This window comes from Accipiter gentilis, chromosome W, assembly GCF_929443795.1.
Source record: "Accipiter gentilis chromosome W, bAccGen1.1, whole genome shotgun sequence".
Taxonomy (NCBI): domain Eukaryota; kingdom Metazoa; phylum Chordata; class Aves; order Accipitriformes; family Accipitridae; genus Astur; species Astur gentilis.
The window spans coordinates 6,479,586-6,499,923 of NC_064918.1; the positions used below are offsets into that span (position 1 = coordinate 6,479,586).

Sequence of the window (20,338 nt, forward strand, 5' to 3'; positions counted from 1 at the left end):
CCCCTCAGCCTCCTTCTCTCCAAACTAGACAAACCCAAAGTCCTTAGCTGCTTCTCATAGGACATGCCTTCCAGCCCTTTCACCAGCTTTGTTGCCCTCCTCTGGATGCATTCAAGGACCTTAACATCCTTCTTAAATTGTGGGGCCTAGAACTGCACACAATAGTCAAGGTGAGGCTGCACCAACGCTAAATACAGAGGGATAATCGCCTCTTTTTACCGGCTGGTTATGCTGTGTTTAATGCACCCCAGGATGTGGTTTGCCCTCTTGGCTGCCAGGGCACACTGCTGACTCATGTTGAGCCTGCTGTTGACCAGCACCCCCAGATCCCTTTCTGCTGGGCTTCTCTCCAGCCACTCCTCTCCCAATTTATGATTGTGTCCAGCATTACTCCATCCCAGGTGCTGAATCCAGTATTTGGTCTTGTTAAATTTCATGCCATTGATGATTGTCCAATGCTCCAATCTATCTAGATCCCTCTTCAAGGCCTCTTGTCCCTCAAGAGAGTCAACAGCACCTCCCAGTTTAGTATCCTCAGCAAACTTGCTAATGGTGCATTCAACTCCTGCATCCAGATGGTTGATATTGAACAGAACTGGCCCTAGGATTGAGCCCTGAGGAACACTGCTGGTGACCGGTCTCCAGCCAGTTGTAGCCCCATTCACTACAACCCTTCGAGCCCTGCCCTTCAGCCATTTCTTCACTCAGTGCACCGTGAATCTGCTCATCTCACAGTTGGACAACTTGCCCAGAAGGATGCCATGAGGGACAGTATCAAAAGCCTTACTAAAATCCAGAAAAAATACATCCACCACCTTCTATTCATCCACCAGGCGGGTGACCCTGTCATAGAAGGATATCAAATCAGTTAAACAGGACTTTCCCTTTCTGAACCCATGTTGACTGTGCCTGATGATTGCATTGTCCTTTAAATGCCTTTCAATAGCATCCAGTGTGAACTTCCCCATAATTTTTCCAGGAACTGAGGTTAGACTAACAGGTCTGTAGTTCCCTGGGTCTTCCATCATGCCCTTTTTATAAATTGGAGTATCATTGGCTAGCTTCCAGTCAGTGGGGACCTCCCCAGACTCTCCAGACCTTTGGTAGATGATGGAGAGGGGTCCTGCCGTAACATCTGCTACTTCCTTCAGTACTCTGGGATGAATCCCATCAGGCCCCATGGACTTGTGAACATTCAACTGATACACCTGGTCCCTTACAATTTCAGTGTCCACAAATGGAAAGTGACTGTTCCCACAGTCGTGGTCCTCCGACTCAGGGGACTGGGCAGCCCAAGGTCAATCAGTATTATTAAAGACTGAGGCAAAAAACTCATTGAATGCCTCTGCTTTTTCTTCATCCCTATTTGTTAGGTGACCATCCTCAACAAGTGTCAGTCTAATGTTTTCTTTAGACCTCCTCTTGCTATTAAAATACTTAAAAAAAGCCTTTCTTGTTGTCTGACACAACACTGGCCAGCTTCAACTCTAGTTGAGCTTTGGCCTTTCACACCTTCTCCCTCCATATGCAAACCAGGGCTCTGTAATCTTCCTTCAAAGCCTGACCTCACTTCCAGAGATCATACAATTTCTTTTTCCTCCTGAGTTCCAAGAGGGGTTCCATGTTCAGACAAGCTGGTCTTCTGTCCCACTTGCCTGACTTGCAGCACAATGGGATTGCTTGCTGCTGTGTTTCTAAAAGGTGGTTCTTAAAAACTGACCAGCACTCATGGAACCCTAAGCCCTCAAAAGAAGATTCCCAGGGGACACTGCTAACTAGCTCCCCAAGTAGCTTAACATTTGCTCTCTTGAAATCCAGGGTAGCAACTCTGTTGACCTTTTTTCCCATTACACCAAAAATGTTAACTCGACCATTTCATGATCACTGTGGCCAAGACAGCTACCTACCATCACATCCCTCATTAGTCCTTCTCTATTCACAAACAACAAGTCTAGGAGGGCATGTTTCCTAGTTGGCTCACTGAGTACTTGTGATAAGAAGTTATCTTCCACAAACTTCAGGAATTTCCCAGACCTGCTTGTCACAGCAGTATGATATTCCCAGTTGATGCCTGGGAAGCTGAAATTTCCCATAAGGACAAGGGCTACCAATCCAGAAATTTCTGCTAATTGCCTGTAGAATAACTCATCAGTGCTATCATCCCAGCTGGGCAATTGATAGTAGGCACCCACTACGACATCTGCTTTGTTTTCCATCCCCCTAATCCTCACCCAGAGGCTCTCAACCACATCATCGCTAACTTTAAGGGCTGTACAATCACACCTCTCCCTTACATACAGTGACACCTCCACCTCACCTGCCCTGCCTATCCCTCCTGAACAGCCTGTAGCCCTCCATCCCAGCACTCCAGTCATGGGACTCATTCTACCAAGTCTCACTAATACCAATGACACCATAGCTCTAGGTACTGACCAATTCTTCCAGTTCATCCTGTTTGTTTCTCATACTACATGTGTTGGTGTACAAGCATTTCAGATGTGCTCCTAAGCCCTCTGTGCTCCCAGGAGCAGCGTAAATGTTCCCACCAGCATTGCCACCCTCAGGTGATGCCATGCCAACCTTGGTTTTCCTACTGCAATCCTGTTGGTATCCCCTTCGCCCATCGATTCTAGTTTAAAGCCCTCTCAATCAGTCCTGCCAGCTTATGAGCAAAGAAGTGTTTCCCCCATTGGGACAGGTGGATCCTGTCAGGCCCCAACATACCTTGTGTCTCAAAGACTCTTCATGGTTATAAAAACCAAAGTTCTGGTGGAGGCACCAGTCCTCAAGCCTGGTATTGATGTCTTGGGTTCACCTGTTTCTTCTGAAGCCTCTCCCCATTACTGGGAGGATTGAGGAAAACACTACCTGTGCTTGATTTTGGAATGTAGGCAGAGATGTAGCATTGCTTATATAGGTTGTGGAACTTCCAGTCCCATGTCTGGATATACAAACTACCTGAGAAATAAAACAATATTTAAAAGTAAAATAGTATTTATTAATGCTTTACTTCTGATTTTAGAAAGTGTGGTAGGATAGGCATACCTGTCCTACCACGTATCTCATGCCCCTTTCTCCCCTCTGTTTTCTTTCAGAAATCTAACCTTTCTAAGAGTGAGTTTTCCAAAAACTTGTAAAATTTAGGAGGGGGGCAGCAGTACAGGATGGTATATCTGGTAATTCCATGTTAAAGTAGAAGATAAGAAACATTGACCCAACAGTTATATATTGAACAAGCTTTCAAGTTATCTTTAATTTGAGAGATGAGACAATTTGAGACTAGAAGAAGATTGGAGTTGTTGAAGCCTTTTTTATTTTAACTGATAGATTAATCTATATAATTTTGATGGGCTGAACAATATGGGCTTAACATGTTAATTCTTTTTCTTTATAATTTAATGATGTATAGAGTAGTGTTCTGCTTTCTGGATTCTTCAGTATTTGAAATGTCAGCAGTTGGAATAATTCTTAATTCACCCATTAAGTATTAAAAGAATGATACTGCTCATGATGATGAGATACTTTTAAAATTATCTAGGTAGCTAGGATCTGGGCAGCCTAATAAGCCCTATGCTAAACATTTTACAATTATTAAAGTAACTGTAATGTAGTATTGAGAATCATCTTTATTTCTCTATATCAAACCAAGTTTAACCATTCATTTTTTAAATTCATAATTATTTATACCTTCCTTGATGTATTTTGTGTAAGTAGGATTTTGTCACTGTCAGATGCTGAAAAGAGTTATAAACCCTTTTTTCCTGTTCCTTTGATTCTTTTTGTGGTCAGTCTGATTTCATGCCTTACATTTGTTGTGGTTTAACCCCAGCCAGCAACTAAGCACCACGCAGCCGCTCACTCACTTCCCCCCCACCACCCAGCGGGAGAGAATGGGGAAAAAAAAACCCTCATGGGTTGAGATAAGAACAGTTTAATAGAACAGAAAAGAAGAAACGAATAATGATGATGATAACACTAATAAAATGACAACAGTAATAATAAAAGGAGTAGAATATACAAATGATGCACAGTGCAATTGCTCACCACCCGCTGATCGACACCCAGTTAGTCCCCGAGTGGCGATCCCCCCACCCCCATTCCCCCCAGTTTATATACTAGACGTGACATCACATGGTATGGAATACTCCATTGGCCAGTTTGGGTCAGCTGCCCTGGCTGTGTCCTGTGCCATCTTCTTGTACCCCTCCAGCTTTCTCGCTGGCTGGGCATGAGAAGCTGAAAAATCCTTGACTTGAGACTAAACACTACTTAGCAACAACTGAAAACATCAGTGTGTTATCAACATTCTTCTCATACCCAACTCAAAACATAGCATTATACCAGGTGCTAGGAAGACAATTAACTCTATCCCAGCTGAAACCAGGACAACATTTTACATGTTAGATAACTTGGATCACTTGCAAATTCATTCTCAAGTGTATTTGAAGATATGTGATATCTTACTGTTTGCAGTGTTTGGCTTGTTCAGTTATTTGGGCTGCTTTAGTGGTAAGACAATATACAGTGATTATCTGAGTTGAGTTTGTGTGAGGGAGAAGAGGGCTAAAGAAAAAAAAACCCTTAATCACTCCATCAAGGCATAAAGTCCTAGTCTGTATGGTACTCTAACTCCAAAATGAGTTTTCAAATTCAGCTCAGTTTATTCTTCAGCTCATTTTATAACATTGGAAGAAATCAGGCAATTACTTCTTATGTTGAGGGATGACTTCTGGTTTTTTAACCAAGGAAGAAGAGGAGACATTGACAGTCAAGGTATTCTTGATTTGATGAATGAGGAAAAAATTATATAAAGCTGCTTTATTATTGATTGCCGTCACAACAAGATGTTGGCAATAGCTTTTCAATGTGCAAAATACAATGAGTGTTTATTTTATGCAGTGTGGTAAAGCTTAAATTTTTATGGAGAAAATGGCATATGCATATTGCATATCAGTAAAAGTTGAAATTTATTTGATTTTTAGTAATACTGAGAAATTGAAGTCACTTTACAAACCTGAAAAATAAAAACGTTCATGGGAAGATTCAATGACTTAACAAGCATACGCTAGTTCCTAGCTTTAGAAGAACAAGATAGAGAAAAAGCAAAGATGTCTTTCTATTGTTTTATTTACATGGTTTTATGATCATTTTTATAGTATCCTATATCTTTCCTTTGGACAAAATTTTATCCAATTGTAATAGGCCAAAGATCTATCATGTGTGCCTTATTAATTACATTTGCACACACAGCTAACTATATATGAAGTGAGAAAACACATAAAGTATATTTTTGTTCTCCACTTAATTACGTATTTCTTTATTTTCAGGTTGATATTTTGCATATGAATGATTTATCCGTGTTGATGTTAACGTTGCTTCTCTTTATTACAGTGTAATTTTCAATAACTGCAAAAATGAGTAACTCAAAGATTCATTGAATTTTAGCTTGTGTCTGTCGCTACTTCTGTCCTGATCCTTCAAAATACAATTTAAACCTGATTCTGGTAATTAGAATGCAAGCTTCCCTGTAGAGGAGTGTTACTGACTGGGTAGTTAATTTAACATGACAGCTCAGTGATTTTGAAGTATAATCTGCATAATCCATGTTAAAAAAACTTTTTTATTTCCCACTCCTGTCTTTCTAGAAAGAAATTGCTTTGCATAGTTTGAAGTATCTCCCATTCCCCTTCCCTAGTTACTCCAGGACCTTGAAAATTATTACAAATAAAATAGCAATTTTCAGCATGGATGGAGAGCTGGGAAATACACATGCGTTACTTGAATGTGGAAAAGGTAGTGTACTCATTTGGCATTGTGGTGGGTTGACCTTGGCTGGCTGTCAGGTGCCCACCAAGACCCTCTTATTCCCCCTCCGCAGTGGGACAGGGGGAGAAAATAAGATGAAAAACTCATGGGTCAAGATAAAGGCAGCTTAATAAAGAAAAGCAAAGGCTGCACGTGGAAGCAAAGGAAAACAAAAAGATTTATTCTCTATTTCCCATCAGCAAGCAATGTCCAGCCACTTCCTGGGAAGTAGGGCCTCAGTGTGCATAGTGGTTGCTTTGGAAGACAAACACCTTAATAATGAATGCTCCCCTCTCCTCCTTTCTCTTAGCTTTTATTGCTGAGCATGACGTCATATGGTATGGAATATCCCTTTGGTCAGTTTGGGTCAGCTGTCCTGGCTATGTCCCCTCCCAACCTTTTGCCCACCCCCAGCCTGCTGGCCTTTGAGGAGTGGGGTTGGAGAGACAGCCTTGATGCTGTGGGAGCACTGCTCAGCAGTAGCCAAAATGGGTTTGTTATCAACACCTTTCTAGCTACAGATACAGAGCACAGCACTATGAGGGCTGCTATGGGGAAAGTTAACTCCATCCCAGCCAGATCCAATATAGGCATTTCAACAACTGATTGAAAATGTTCTGTGGAGTTTAGAATTAATACATTATGAGTACTGTTCTGTGAATTTTCTTGACTTCCAATGTATTAGTAAATTGTTATTGCTGCAAACGAGGTTGATGTCTAACACTTGATTTGTTATAAATTTGTGAGGAAACATAGTGTGATTGGAAAAGCAAATTCTCGTACAGAGGAAAAAGTAACTGGTTTAACATTTTAAATCTTATTTTTCTTATTTGAACAGTATTGCTGAGATCATTGAACATTATAGAAAAGAACAGATTGTTGAAGGATATTACCTTAAAGATCCTGTTCCAATGCAGGTAAAACTTCATCTCTGAGCACTTGATATTGAAGATATTGTCTTAATCCTCAAATATTAATATATAGAAACTGAATTACAGCAGAGGTATCCATGACAGTTAAACAGCATCATCCCCTCCTGAATTTTTGTTTTGAGCTTGTATGTTTCTTTTATTTTATCCTCATAAGCATTCACTTATGTGAAGTTGGCTTGTAGTAAACAGAAGATATGGTAAACTTTGTTTGTGCTCTAGGGTGTAAATGCTCTGTCTTGTGCCCCCAGCTCTGGTCCCTGATTGAACCAATTCTGTGCCTTAATACCATGTTGGGGGTGGGGGAGAACTAGGCTGCCCTCCATTCTTCTGTGTCTGGCATCTTTCTTCCCCCAAAGAAAACCCATATGCACAGAAAATCTTCAGAGATAATCAGGGGGCTGGGATTACAGGGTGTGTTCTGGAACATTGTTGCCCCGTAGCATAAATTCATCCTAAGAGACCACCGATAATAAACAAACCACATTGTCTAGTTTTTCATAAAGTTCTAGCTAGTTCTAAAGTATATTTGTATACTTTGTTCCCTATCTATTCTCAAACTTTCCTGTTTTGATGGTTAGAAATTTGGTTTTAATTTCTTACCTAAATAGTTAACCCTTTGTTAGATCTATTTTATTTAGTACAAGGACATTTCTTCTATTCTCCTTTAGTCAGCTCACTAAGCTGAGCATACCAAATCTCTTTTTTTTGTCTCTTCATAACATTCTTGTAGTTGCCCTACTACCACCAGTTCCAGTGTGAGTTCATGTTTCTTGAATGTAATGGACCAGAATAACTCAGAATACCATGTCATTAGTAATTCCTTTTTTCTGTGAGAATACTTACCAGATATATCCTAGAATATTATCTGTGTTGTTATCACAGCCACATTATATTATATTGTTTTCTATTGGTAAGTATCAACAAGTGCAAATTTTATGTTGTATTACTAGACTTATGCCTTATTATTCTGATTGTTCCTTTATTGCCAATTGACTTGTCATCAATGCTTCCCAGTTGTCTGCTACTATTAACTCATGCTCTGTAATGTGGTTGAGACAAATGTGAGGAAATTTGAATTCCGAGACTGATCCTTGAAAAGCTTCACCTACTAACTTTCCTTGTTCTCTATAATTCTTTTTGGATCATGGCAATCATCTTCACTTTGGCACTTTGTATATCCACATATGGTTCCTGTATCAATAACTTTCTCTGCATTGACTAATTTTCCATGTGAGACTGCATCAAATTCTTTTTAAGTTATTCAGATATATTTGTGACTTTCCTTTGTTTAAAAAAAAAAAAGTTATTGGTGGTATAATTACATTTGGTTGTGTGTTCTCCCACGTACTGTCATGCTCTGGTTTTGAAGAAAAAAATTTCAGAAGTCTTGCATGCTATTTGGTTCAATCTTATAGACTTCCTGTTTCTAATTTGAAATTTACTTTAAAACATTTTTCACTAGATCTCTTGTTTTGTACACTGTTTCTTTCATAGCTATGTTATGGAGATTATCTTGAGTTAGTAAAAATTTGGGTATTGCTTCCATTGTGAGTTCTGTAATTCCTATTACTGAAATGTTTTTCATCTTGCCATTGTCATGCTCTTCAAAACCATAATTCTTATAGGTATATGAGGGGGAAGAGAGAAAAGTAGAGTATTTAGTATGGAGCCAGTGCATATATCACTTCATCTCAATACTGTTCTCACTGCTTGACAGTCTTGCTTTTCATGTTTTCTTACAGCTAAAGAACTTTTGCTGATCAGCTGACTCAGTAAGGTCAAACTTGGCTTGGCTTTTGGCCATTCTAGCTCAGTATTTACATTTCCAGATGTTAGTTTTCTATGTGAATTTATCCTTATTCTATTTCCTGTTTCTACTTTCTCCTACTGTTTTTTGTTAGAATGATACTCATTTAGGACATGAGTGCTAATAAGATTAGTGAGGGACTGCAACTTTGTGTGTTAATCATTCAGTTTTAATTGTGATCAGCACCATTCTCATTGATTCAGAGTTTATCCTTAATTACTCAGTCCCAAAAGCCTTCATAGAAGACAGTTAGAAGCTAAATAATCTTTAAAGACTTGTGCAAATTTTGTATAAATCACTGTGAAAGATGCTGCTTTCTATTTAGTGTTAAAAAAGTAAATACAGATGTTACATTGTGAAAATCATTCTGTATTTAAACCTTATTTTTCTTCTCATATTATAATTCTGGCCTAATCATTCCACAAGAAATAGTTATATTACATTTCTGGCAAAGGTATTGTATTAAATTATATTAGTTTAAGACACATGAGAGAACAATAATAAAGCATTGATAGCATTCAATAAAATTTCAGTTGCAGCTTCATAGTGTGCAATTGTTTCACAGTGATTTCTGAACTTAAAAAAATGTTGATTTCTTCCTTGTTTACCAGCATCAAGAACAAGTGCTTAATGATACAGTGGATGGAAAAGAAATCTACAATACAATTCGTCGCAAAACAAAGGATGCTTTTTATAAAAATATTGTCAAAAAAGGATATCTTCTGAAAAAAAGTGAGTTGTTTGCTTCTATGAAATGTTTTTTTCTAAAAAACGCAGATATGGATGCATATTTTGTGTAGTACTGGTACTAGTGGAGGCAAAATTGAAGTGAGCAAAAGGTGGTAGAAAGCCTGTAAAAGGTATGAAAGGTTCTTTTTCCTTAAGAAGTACATAAATAGAAAGACATAACACATAAAATGACACGCAATATAAAGATGTTGATTGGCAGTTCTTCCCAAAAAAATCAGAAAACAGCACAAAAACTAAGCGCCTTTTATCAAAGGTAACATTCAGACTCATTAAATGAAGTACATTTTCATAAAATGCATTCACATTTAATACACAACTTGTTTAAATTTAAGCTGATCGCATGGGTTAAAGAGAGCTAGATTAATGTAAATCAGTACATTCATTGGAGACCAGAGCTGGTTTAATTTTGTTATTCCAAGTTAGGCAATATGTTTAATTTAAAATGTATATTCTGGTGTACAAGGTACATTGAGACATTTTAAGGTTCTAACACTGACACAGTGTCCTGGTTTCAGCTGGGATAGAGTTAACTGTCTTCCTAGTAGCTGGTACAGTGCTATGTTTTGAGTTCAGTATGCGAAAAATGTTGATAACATTGATGTTTTCAGTTGTTGCTAAGTAGTGTTTAGACTAAAGTCAAGGATTTTTCATCATCTCATGCCCAGCCAGCAAGAAAGCTGGAGGGGCACAAGAAGTTGGCACAGGACACAGCCAGGGCAGCTGACCCAAACTGGCCAACAGGGTATTCCATACCATGTGATGTCACATCTAGTGTATAAACTGGGGGGAGTGGGGGCAGGGGATCGCTGCTCGGGGACTCACTGGGTGTCGATCAGCGGGTGGTGAGCAATTGCACTATGCATCACTTGTATATTCCAATCCTTTTATTATTGCTGTTGTCAATTTATTAGTGTTATCATTATCATTATTAGTTTCTTCTTTTCTGTTCTATTAAACCGTTCTTATCTCAACCCACGAGTTTTACTTCTTTTCCCGATTTTCTCCCCCATCCCACTGGGGGGGGGGGGGGGAGCGAGTGAGCAGCTGCATGATACTTAGTTGCTAGCTAAGGTTAAACCATGACACACAGTCAACGTAGCATAGAATAATTGGATTAAAAGCTGCCTGACTCATCTCAATATATCCCTGAAGCAAGATTTTGAAGTTCTGAGGAATCTAGTCTCTTTCCAAGTATCATGATTTTAATTTTTCTGTTTCCACTAAAGTTGATTTAAAAAAAAAACAAAAAAAAGAGTAATAACGTTTCTGCATATGATGAAGACAGTAGCTAAATCGATAATTGCCAGATAGTGATCTGGATAGCAAGCAAAAGTGAGAAAGAAGGTAAGCATTTAAATATAGCCAAATTTAAAAGACACATTCAAAGGAAATAAAAACTAGATCCTCTGAATAAAGTAAGGAAAGCATCTCTTTTCTTGAGAGTGCTAATTCTGAGAGAAGGTGTAGAGGGATGTGGTAGGGTGAGGAATCAGCCAAGAATGAACTTGAAGTGAAAAATCTTTACCTAAAAGGGATAATGAGATACTTTAAATGTGCAAGCAGGAGTACTGAGTAGGTGTGGAAAGATGCGCATACCTGCATACAGAACAAATTTAATAAAATCACTCTTCCATCTAGTAGAGTATAATAACTGGGTGTTAAAGTTAGTTTTCCAAAACAGTGAGTACTAGTGCTTGTTTATGAAGGGCTGTGGTGGATCTATGATGATCAAGTTGAAAATTAAGGCTGAATGTTTTTCTAAAAGGTACTGTGGTTTATGTATGAATTAGTTGCAGAAAGTTCCTTATCAGTTGTAATTCAGAGGATATTAAACAATGATTGATTTATTTTTTGTTTGGTCACTGTCTAAATCCACATTTTACTGATACATCTAACATGTTTTCCAACAAACCTTGACATTTAAATCTCCAGTTATTAAATTTTTTTTAATGTTTTTTTTTCTGAAACATGTGGAACTGGTCAAATTTTTGGATATAGGTGTGTTTGGGGCATGGTTCTGATCCAAGTTTGTCTATATTGTATTCCTATTTCTATTCTTCAGTCATTCTGATTTAAGATATTGTGATGCAATCTGTTATGCTGATCAGTTGATTATAGTTTAGGAATAATTTTCTCATGTCAAGAGAAATCTATTTCTTAATTAAAATAGCCATAATAAATTGGATCACTTGCAGCATCACACATTATTTGCAAACTGTATAGACACAGTCTTCCCACTGATATGAACGGAGCTCATATGCACTTGCTTAATCCTGTTGAGATTAATGAAAATGTTTAGAGACCCATCTAATATTGTACTCGAATCTGTGAAGAGGGTCTAGTTTTAGCTACATGCTGCAAAAAATCGAGTATGTATACTGATGTGTTTGTTTAAGCGTGATTAACTGTACATTGTTCTTCTGTTTGTATTTTGACAAAAAACCTTACTCTCCTCTTTTTTCTTCATTCACAAAATTTACATTTTCTTTAAAACAATATTGTAACTTCTTACTTGCTTTCCTTTACAGGTAAAGGAAAGAGATGGAAAAACTTGTACTTTATATTGGAGGGAAATGATGCCCAGCTTATTTATTTTGAAAGTGAAAAACGAGCCACAAAACCTAAAGGATTAATAGACCTTAGTGTGTGTTCAGTCTATGGAGTACATGACAGTTTATTTGGCAGGTAGGACACTGGCTTTTAATTCTTGTACATGCAGCAGGACAGTTAACTACTAGTTTGAGGCATATACAAGATATGGACAATATGTCACTATTGAACAAGTTGGCCTGGCACAATAAACTTGCTTTTTGAGCCCTGGTAACTGTCCACGTTTGGGTTTTTTTAGCTTTTGCTGATCGTGAAATAAAAGTGTTGTGACTCTTGGTTCATATTGCATTTTATTCCATAGCTGGTGTAGATTGCAAGAGCATATGTAGGAAGATTTAACTGATTAATAGTAACTTGTTAAGCCATGACAACTTGATTGCTAGCAACTGTTCATAAACAAGTTCTAGTAAGAAATTTTAGAACTTAGTCTTAAGATTTTCTCATGTAATATGATGTGATAATGATTTGGCCTTTTATATTGTCATTTTTCAATATTGTGTATTAATTGTTCCACATTTTGTATTACAGGCATCAAAAAGATTACAAAGCAACTGTATTGAGGGTTTTAATTCTATTGAACCAAGAATTGATAATATAAAAAATTTTGTCAGTTCCAAAAGATCTGCATTATTTTGTTGATAGGTATTAGAAAGCTAAATTAGTTAGATAACTTATCAGTGCTTTTCTATTTAAGAATCAGTAAGAATCAGATTAGACCAACATTAGAGCAGTAAGTTCATATAAGCAAACATTTTACAAATTATTTTTGCAAGGTAATTAGATTCAGAAATAATTTTCACAGTTTCATTTACTGTACTAATTTTGATTATTCAAAATATGTCAACTGCAAGTGATGCGATTATCAGCAAAGAACTTGAGAATCAAAACGCTTTCTGATATCATTGGTAACTAAGATGAAAGAGGTCACTTTTTTTTTTTCATTGTTAATTACAAAAAAATGTGCAGTCCTGTGTGATATAGAAGAAAAAGATGCATTTACTCCTACAAATGTTATTATTTTTTTCATAACGGATAGAAAAATGCATTAAACAGAAGCTCTGGTTATTCCATGCATCTTAATAAATATTAAAAGTATTTAATCAACTTTAAGTCTTTTCACAGAGATAATGTGAAGATAGATGTTTAAAATTAGTGGCATTTCTTAAGCTGCAAAGATCTGGTGTTCTTGCACCATCTGATTTTTATACACTTCTCAATCATTTTGAAAAATCTACACAACTATTGCAATGAGGAGCCATAGATATGAGAGTACCATTTAAAAAAAAAATTACTGAAATGTTCCTCATATAAGTTGCCAATTATGCAGGAAGCTTTGGTCTAGACTGTAAACAAGGAACATTTTGTTTAATGGTGATTGTCTGTTAAGCATCTTCTAAGAAACACTGTACTGTGGGTTAAAATGTAGTTGGATAATAAGTAATACTAAAAGTGGGTAGAAGGAGATGCATGGTTGCACCTGCTTGGGAAAGCTGTTGGAGAAGAACTGTAGCTGAGACAAAATTCCTCTTATATTTTAAGTAGGTGGTAAAAACTACCTTTCCCCTTTTCTCAGAAGTACAGTGAGGGCTGTAGCTTTGCATGTCTTTGGTGACAATGATTTAAGTAGCCCTTGACTTGGCTACTTCTTGCCCCCCTCCCCCTCCCCAATCCTCCTGCGGGCATGGCCACAAAATGCTATGCCAGTATTTCCCTAAGCAATGGATGGGGGGGAAGGGAAGACTGAAACATCATTTGCAAGTGAAGTAAGATCCTTCATGTAACCCTGTGTTTGGGAGAGCTAAATTCCCTTGAATGTAATATGGAAGGCTGTGAATCAAGTGTGCACTTTAGCTTGTAATGTAACAGTACTAAATATTTTTGATACTTCTTGACAAATGAGTGTAGATACATAAAATGGCAAAGATGTTATAATTGCATTTAAAGCTTTAAAAGTTTATATCACACGTGTTCAATGATTAGTATGTGATCCAATACACGTTTTATTGGTTGTGAGAGCTGTGGAACTCGTTCAGATAAGGAATTCCTTATGTTAATATAGTTTCCTGAACTCCTAAAACAACAAATCCATAATGCATGATTAAGTGGTTGGGAACTAATGCTGAACCTGTGCATCATTTAAAATGTTTGTGGGGAATAGTCCTCATTAACAAGTCTTTTATGTTATCAGGTGTATTTTGCCTCAACTGTAAGTCAGTATACATGCATATTCAATACAAACTGTTCCAAGTTTCTTAAACATTCTGAAACAAACTAGTTGAACTGCAGTGCAATTTTCTTGAAATTACATAATTCATTCAAACCAAAATGCATTTGTGAAGCATGTAGAAACTTTTCTTGTTTGGGTTTTTCCTGTTTCCAAGTATGATGATGCTACATTTTTGTTTTGTTTGGTTTTAAGGCCAAACTGTTTTCAGATAGTAGTTCAGCACTTCAGTGAAGAGCATTACATCTTTTACTTTGCAGGAGAAACTCCAGAACAAGCACAGGTGAGAGCTTTTGTTGGTAAATATAATTTTAAAAGTAATTTTTTGGTTTGTAGTGTTTAATGATATTATCCTTCTCTAACAGAAAGCAAGCGTACCACAGATGGTGGCTATGTCTACATTAGCAAATATTACCATGCAATAGTAGCAAATCTGTAAGGGAAATAGTTGGTGCTGAGAATCCAACACCTACATTACCTGCACTTTAGGGATTTTACTTTGGACAAGTTTTAGTCTGGTTCCATGGACTGAACTTCCATTAGTTTCCATTAGATATTTCTGGAGAATATCTTTTGGAGTAGTTCAGTCCAAAAAAAAATGTTTGCTCTCCAACACTCTTCCATGTAATGAACTAGAGCATGGTAAGTGGGAGTTTCGCTTCAAGATCACATTCCTGATATGAACTAAAATGCTAATGCAGGTATGCCCACCAATCAAAATCTATTGAGCCTTTTACAATTATTTGTCCTGTCCATAAATTGGTTGTTGTTCATAGTCTTAGGCCCTGATCTTGCACGAAAAACTAAGGGTTTTTTTTGTTTTACATTGGTATCATTTACTTATTAGCTCTCTAGCAGTTAATGTTTGCTGATTAAGAATTGTAGGAATGGAGTCTAATTCTCTAAAAGTCACTCACCAACAGTAGAGCATATGGAAGATGTGATAGTGTTCTTATTCATGAAGTTGTTTTGGTATGTGTCAGAAGTTAAGCTATGCATTTGATTTTATTTAAGAATGTGTAGTAGGCAGAATATCCTGTTGTATTGGGTTTGTGTGGCAAGGTTTTGGTTGCAGGGGGGTTACAGGGGTGGCTTCTGTGAGAAGCTGCTAGAAGCTTCCCCTATGTCCGACAGAGCCAATGCTACCTAGCTCCAAGACAGATGCGCTGCTGGCCAAGGCTGAGCCAATCAGCAACAGTGGTAGCACATCTGTGATAACATATTTAAGAAAGTGAAAAAAGTTGCTGCGGCACAGAAACTGCAGCTGGAGAGAGGAGTGAGAACATGTAAGAGAAACAACCCTGCAGACACCAAGGTCAGTGAAGAAGGAGGGGGAGGAGGTGCTCCAGGCACCAGAGCAGAGATTCCCCTGCAGCCCGTGGTGAAGACCATGGTGAGGCAGGCTGTGCCCCTGCAGCCCATGGAGGTCCACGGTGGAGCAGATATCCACCTGCAGCCCGTGGAGGTCCCCACGTGGAGCAGGTGGATGCCCGAAGGAGGCTGTGACCCTGTGGGAAGCCCAGGCTGGAGCAGGCTCCTGGCAGGACCTGCGGACCCATGGAGAGAGGAGCCCACGTAGGAGCAGGTTTTCTGGCAGGACTTGTGAACCTGCAGGGGACCCACGCTGGAGCAGTGTGCTCCTGAAGGACTGCACCCTGCAGAAGGGACCCATGCTGGAGTAGTTTGTGAAGAACTGCAGCCTGTGGGAAGAACCCACGTTGGAGAAGTTTGTGGAGGACTGTCTCCTGTGGGAGGGACCCCACACTGGAGCAGGGGAAGAGTGTGATGAGTCCTCCCCCTGAGGAGGATGAAGTGGCAGAAAATAACGTGTGATGAACTGACCGTAACCCCCATTCCCCATCCCCCTGTGCCACTGGGGGGGGTAGGTAGAGAATCCAGGAGTGAAGTTGTGCCTGGGAAGAAGGGAGGGGTGGAGGGAAGGTGTTCTGAGGTTTGGTTTTATTTCTCATTACCCTACTCTGGTTGATTGGTAATAAATTGAGTTAATTTTCCCTAAGCTGAGTCTGTTTTGCCCGTGACAGTAATTGGTGAGTGATCTCTCCTGTCCTTATCTTGACCCACAAGCCTTTTGTTATATTTTCTCTCCCCTGTCCAGCTGAGGAGGGGGAGTGATAGAATGGCTTTGGTGGGCACCTGGCCTCCAGCCAGGGTCAACCCACTACACCTGTCCTGTTTTCTGAACATTTGGTGTAATCTGCTTTTGGTTTAGATTTGCTTAATGCTTAAGCTGTTTACTGCATTTCTACAGAATACTGGGATTTCTTTTATAAAATTATTCTGGTTTGGGCAAGTCAGATGTTTTACTGATACTTCCGTTCTCAGAAGTTACAGCTGTCTGTACCTTGTAACATTTCACAGAAGAATAGTTTTGTTGGTATAGTAAGGAAAACTCGATGAATTTTATAGAATGTGGTAAATATCAAAGCAGCTGTCCAACGGATTGCATGTCGTCTGAGGTTTGTACAAACCATTAAGTGAATGTAATGTAGAGTGTAGCCTCATATGCTAGTGTCATTGTGCATACTATGGTGCATTGTTCATACTTGCTGCTGTAAACTTTGGCATTTAAGGGGATAGGTTTTCCTGTTAGGAAGGGGAATAAAGACGACTTTGTATCTAGGAAATATTTAGATTAATTTAGAGTATTTAGTAGGTCCTATGGTTCTTTATTTGCTTTTCCTTATTTGAATAAGAAAGCAAGCTAATAAAAATGTGATGCATAGTTGACAATTCTTCCTTTTGTGGAAGGTTTTGAAAGCTAAAACTTTACTCCCACTGTGGTTTACCTGAGAATAGCTGCAATATAGAATGTACCTGTATTTTAAAAACGTGGAAGGTAATGTAAAGGGTAAGACTGAAAATGTTTTTTTCTTTAATATTATTAAATTGTACTTTAAGAGTAGGTAGCAGATCTTTGAGCTACACCCTTATGAATGTTAGTCAAAGCCTAAATTTTGTGCTTCATAAGAGCTTACAAAATTTGGGAGGGGGGGGGGTGAAAACATGAGAATGAGGCTATAGCATATCTTCCAACTTCCAAAGTATCTACTCTGCTTTATGTATTTGTGAGCAGAGAGAATGGGGGTGTAGGTTATATTTTTCAGTGTTTTTCTGTTAATGCTGCTTTTTTTTTTTTTTTTAAGCATGTGGATTAAAATACGACTGAACTATAAAAATAGAGGAGAGAATGATCAGAACAGTTTGACTTGTTGACTTATTTTCTCAGAAGCAACCAAGTCTTGCTTCATTTTATATACTATTTTTTATTTAATTCAATATGACTAATCTGGAATATTGATAAAGGTCACACTGTATATCCATTAGTAATGCTTGATATTTCTAAACCATACACTTTCAGATTTGCAAATGTTTATTTAGTTTTACTGAGAAAGATATGATTTTTGCTTTACTATTCAAATTTTCATACTTTGAATTGCATACAAGTTGGTCCTTTTTAAGCTAAAGAAACAACTTCAGATACTTCAGTGTGGTTTTTTTTGTTGTTGTTTTTTTTAGACATGTCTGTTCTACTGCAAGAAGCTGAATCTGACTTTTTGTTACACTGTTTTGTGCCTTTCTCTTTTAGGACTGGATGAAGGCTCTGCAGATGTTTTGCAGTTTAAGAAAAAACAGTCCAGGGACATCAAATAAACGTCTACGTCAGGTGAAGTTATATAGATATGGGAGGGGGGAGAGTTGGTCTCCTTGTTGCAAAATGATGATGATACATCTCAGAACGTTCCTTTCAACAATAGTACATCCTGCGTGTACTTTCTTTTTCTTGGAATGTTGTGGTTTAACCCCAGCCAGCAACTAAGCACCACGCAGTCACTCACTCACTTCCCCCCCACCCAGTGGGATGGGGGAGAGAATCGGGGAAAAAGAGTAAAACTCGTGGGTTGAGATAAGAACAGTTTAATAGAACAGAAAAGAAGAAACTAATAATGATAACACTAATAAAATGACAACAGCAATAATATAAGGATTGGAATATACAAATGATGCAAAGTGCAATTGCTCACCACCCACTGATCGACGCCAAGCTAGTCCCCGAGCGGCGATCCCCTGCCCCCACTCCCCCCAGTTTATATACTAGATGGGACATCACATGGTATGGAATACCCCGTTGACCAGTTTGGGTCAGCTACCCTGGCTGTGTCCTGTGCCAACTTCTTGTGCCCCTCTAGCTTTCTTGCTGGCTGGGCATGAGATGATGAAAAATCCTTGACTTTAGTCTAAACACTACTTAGCAACAACTGAAAACATCAGTGTGTTATCAACATTCTTCGCATACCTAACTCAAAAATCATAGCACTGTACCAACAACTAGGAAGACAATTAACTATCCCAGCTGAAACCAGGACATGGAGTTACGCAGTACCTTTGTTAAACCAACTGGAATGACTTCCACTGTATTATAATATCTAGAACAAAATGTTTTTAGGCAATTGGCAGATGCTTTTCTAGGTATTAATTTCTGACCACATTTCAGTAAAGGTATCAACAATTCAGTATTTGTATTGTTTTAACTCTTACAATTCACCAGATTTGACAGGCTTACGTCACATGTAACCAGAATACTAGTATAACTAATATTCATTTTTCAGTGACAAATACATGCTGAACTGTGATTATGGTGTAATTTCTTTTGGTCTCTTGAGAGTACTGTTGTGGCCAGAATTTCTTTCAGAGGTGAAGGACAGATAGTCATAAATGGCTACATCAGTGATGATTGGAGAATAACAGGAATCAAGAATCCCTGGTATATTTGAATGCTATGAATGTTGGAAGTAGCTGTTTTATCAGTCTATGGAAAAAGGAATAAATTTTTTTCTTAGGAAATGCAGAATTATTCTGTGGTCAGCATATTAAAGATGATTGAATACTTCTGAAGAACTAAACTTGATTAGGTAAATTGATATATGAACTGGCAGAAGAAATTGGGAGCCACAAAAGCGAAGCACCTACAGAGTGATCATCTGAACTAGTTCTGTGCTTCCAAAAGCAAAGAAAATGTTAGGCTGCATGAAAGAATAGAATAGAAAATAAATGCTATTTAATATTTATGGTATTCTCATTTAGGATACAGTTAGTTTTGATCATCTTATATCAAAATGCATGAAGGAAATGAGAAAATTATTTTTATTATAGGCTGGAATGAGTAAAAGAATTTCCAAGTAAATAAGTGTGGGAAGCATTGCACTATTTAGAGAGGTGAAAAGTATAAAAAGCATGAATGATCAAGGTACATAAAGTGTATAAATATAAAAAAATCATACTTCCATGACTGTCTTACAGAAATTATATCAGTTTCAGGGTTTCTTGAACTGCCCTTTGAAACTTCTGGTACTGAATATTTGGATTTAAATGAAATTTTGACCTGATCAAGTATGATATTTCCTGTATTTGTCTAAATTGACTTCAGTTGATATTAGTAGATATTTGATTAAGCTATGAATTACATGCAGTTCAGAAGTTTTTAAAAAAGTAAACTGTTTAAAATGTATTTAATATAAATTATTTCAGAAAGTTCACATCTCTTTTTTTGGAAATTGAGTTTCCACGTGCTATTATTTTGAGAATCTATGGTACAAACTAATATCTTCCTTTTAACAGGGAGAAAACAGTGTAGTGTGTTAAACAAGGGTATTTTATGTAATGTACTGTTGTTTAGAATAGAATAGAATATTTCAGTTGGGAGGGACCTACAACGATCATCTAGTCCAACTGCCTGACTGCTTCAGGGCTGATCAATAGGTAAAGCATAGTATTAAGGGCATTGTCCAAATGCCTCTTAAACACTGACAGGCACAGGGCATTGACCACCTCTCTAGGAAGACTGTTCCAGTGTTTGACTACCCTCTCAGTAAAGAAATGCTTCCTAATGTCAAGTCTGAACCTCCCCTGGCGCAGCTTTGAACCATTCCTGTCACTGGATACCAGGGAGAAGAGATCAGCACCTCCCTCTCCACTTCCCCTCCTCAGGAAGCTGTAGAGAGCAATGAGGTTGCCCCTCAGCCTCCTTCTCTCCAAACTAGACAAACCCAAAGTCCTTAGCTGCTTCTCATAGGACATGCCTTCCAGCCCTTTCACCAGCTTTGTTGCCCTCCTCTGGATGCATTCAAGGACCTTAACATCCTTCTTAAATTGTGGGGCCTAGAACTGCACACAATAGTCAAGGTGAGGCTG

The 20,338-nt window shown here is 38.1% G+C and overlaps 2 protein-coding genes across 19 annotated transcripts in view; one reads left to right on the forward strand and one right to left on the reverse strand.

The window, feature by feature from the left end:
• The window catches only part of LOC126035245 (ras GTPase-activating protein 1), a 148,159-nt gene that overhangs the window by 86,601 nt on the left and 41,220 nt on the right, over positions 1–20,338 (forward strand). For all 17 annotated transcript variants that reach the window (XR_007504871.1, XR_007504872.1, XM_049793539.1 and 14 more), the window contains 5 exons: positions 6,644–6,722; positions 9,156–9,276; positions 11,823–11,979; positions 14,324–14,411; positions 17,736–17,813. Coding sequence is in view for 15 of the 17 variants with exons in the window: in XM_049793539.1 (XP_049649496.1) it covers positions 6,644–6,722; positions 9,156–9,276; positions 11,823–11,979; positions 14,324–14,411; positions 17,736–17,813 (523 nt within the window). In the remaining 2 variants the exon portion in view is untranslated. The remainder of the gene's footprint in view (positions 1–6,643; positions 6,723–9,155; positions 9,277–11,822; positions 11,980–14,323; positions 14,412–17,735; positions 17,814–20,338) is intronic.
• LOC126035348 (uncharacterized) overlaps positions 1–20,338 on the reverse strand; it is a 247,848-nt gene that overhangs the window by 64,126 nt on the left and 163,384 nt on the right. The gene's annotated exons all lie outside the window — the stretch shown is intronic.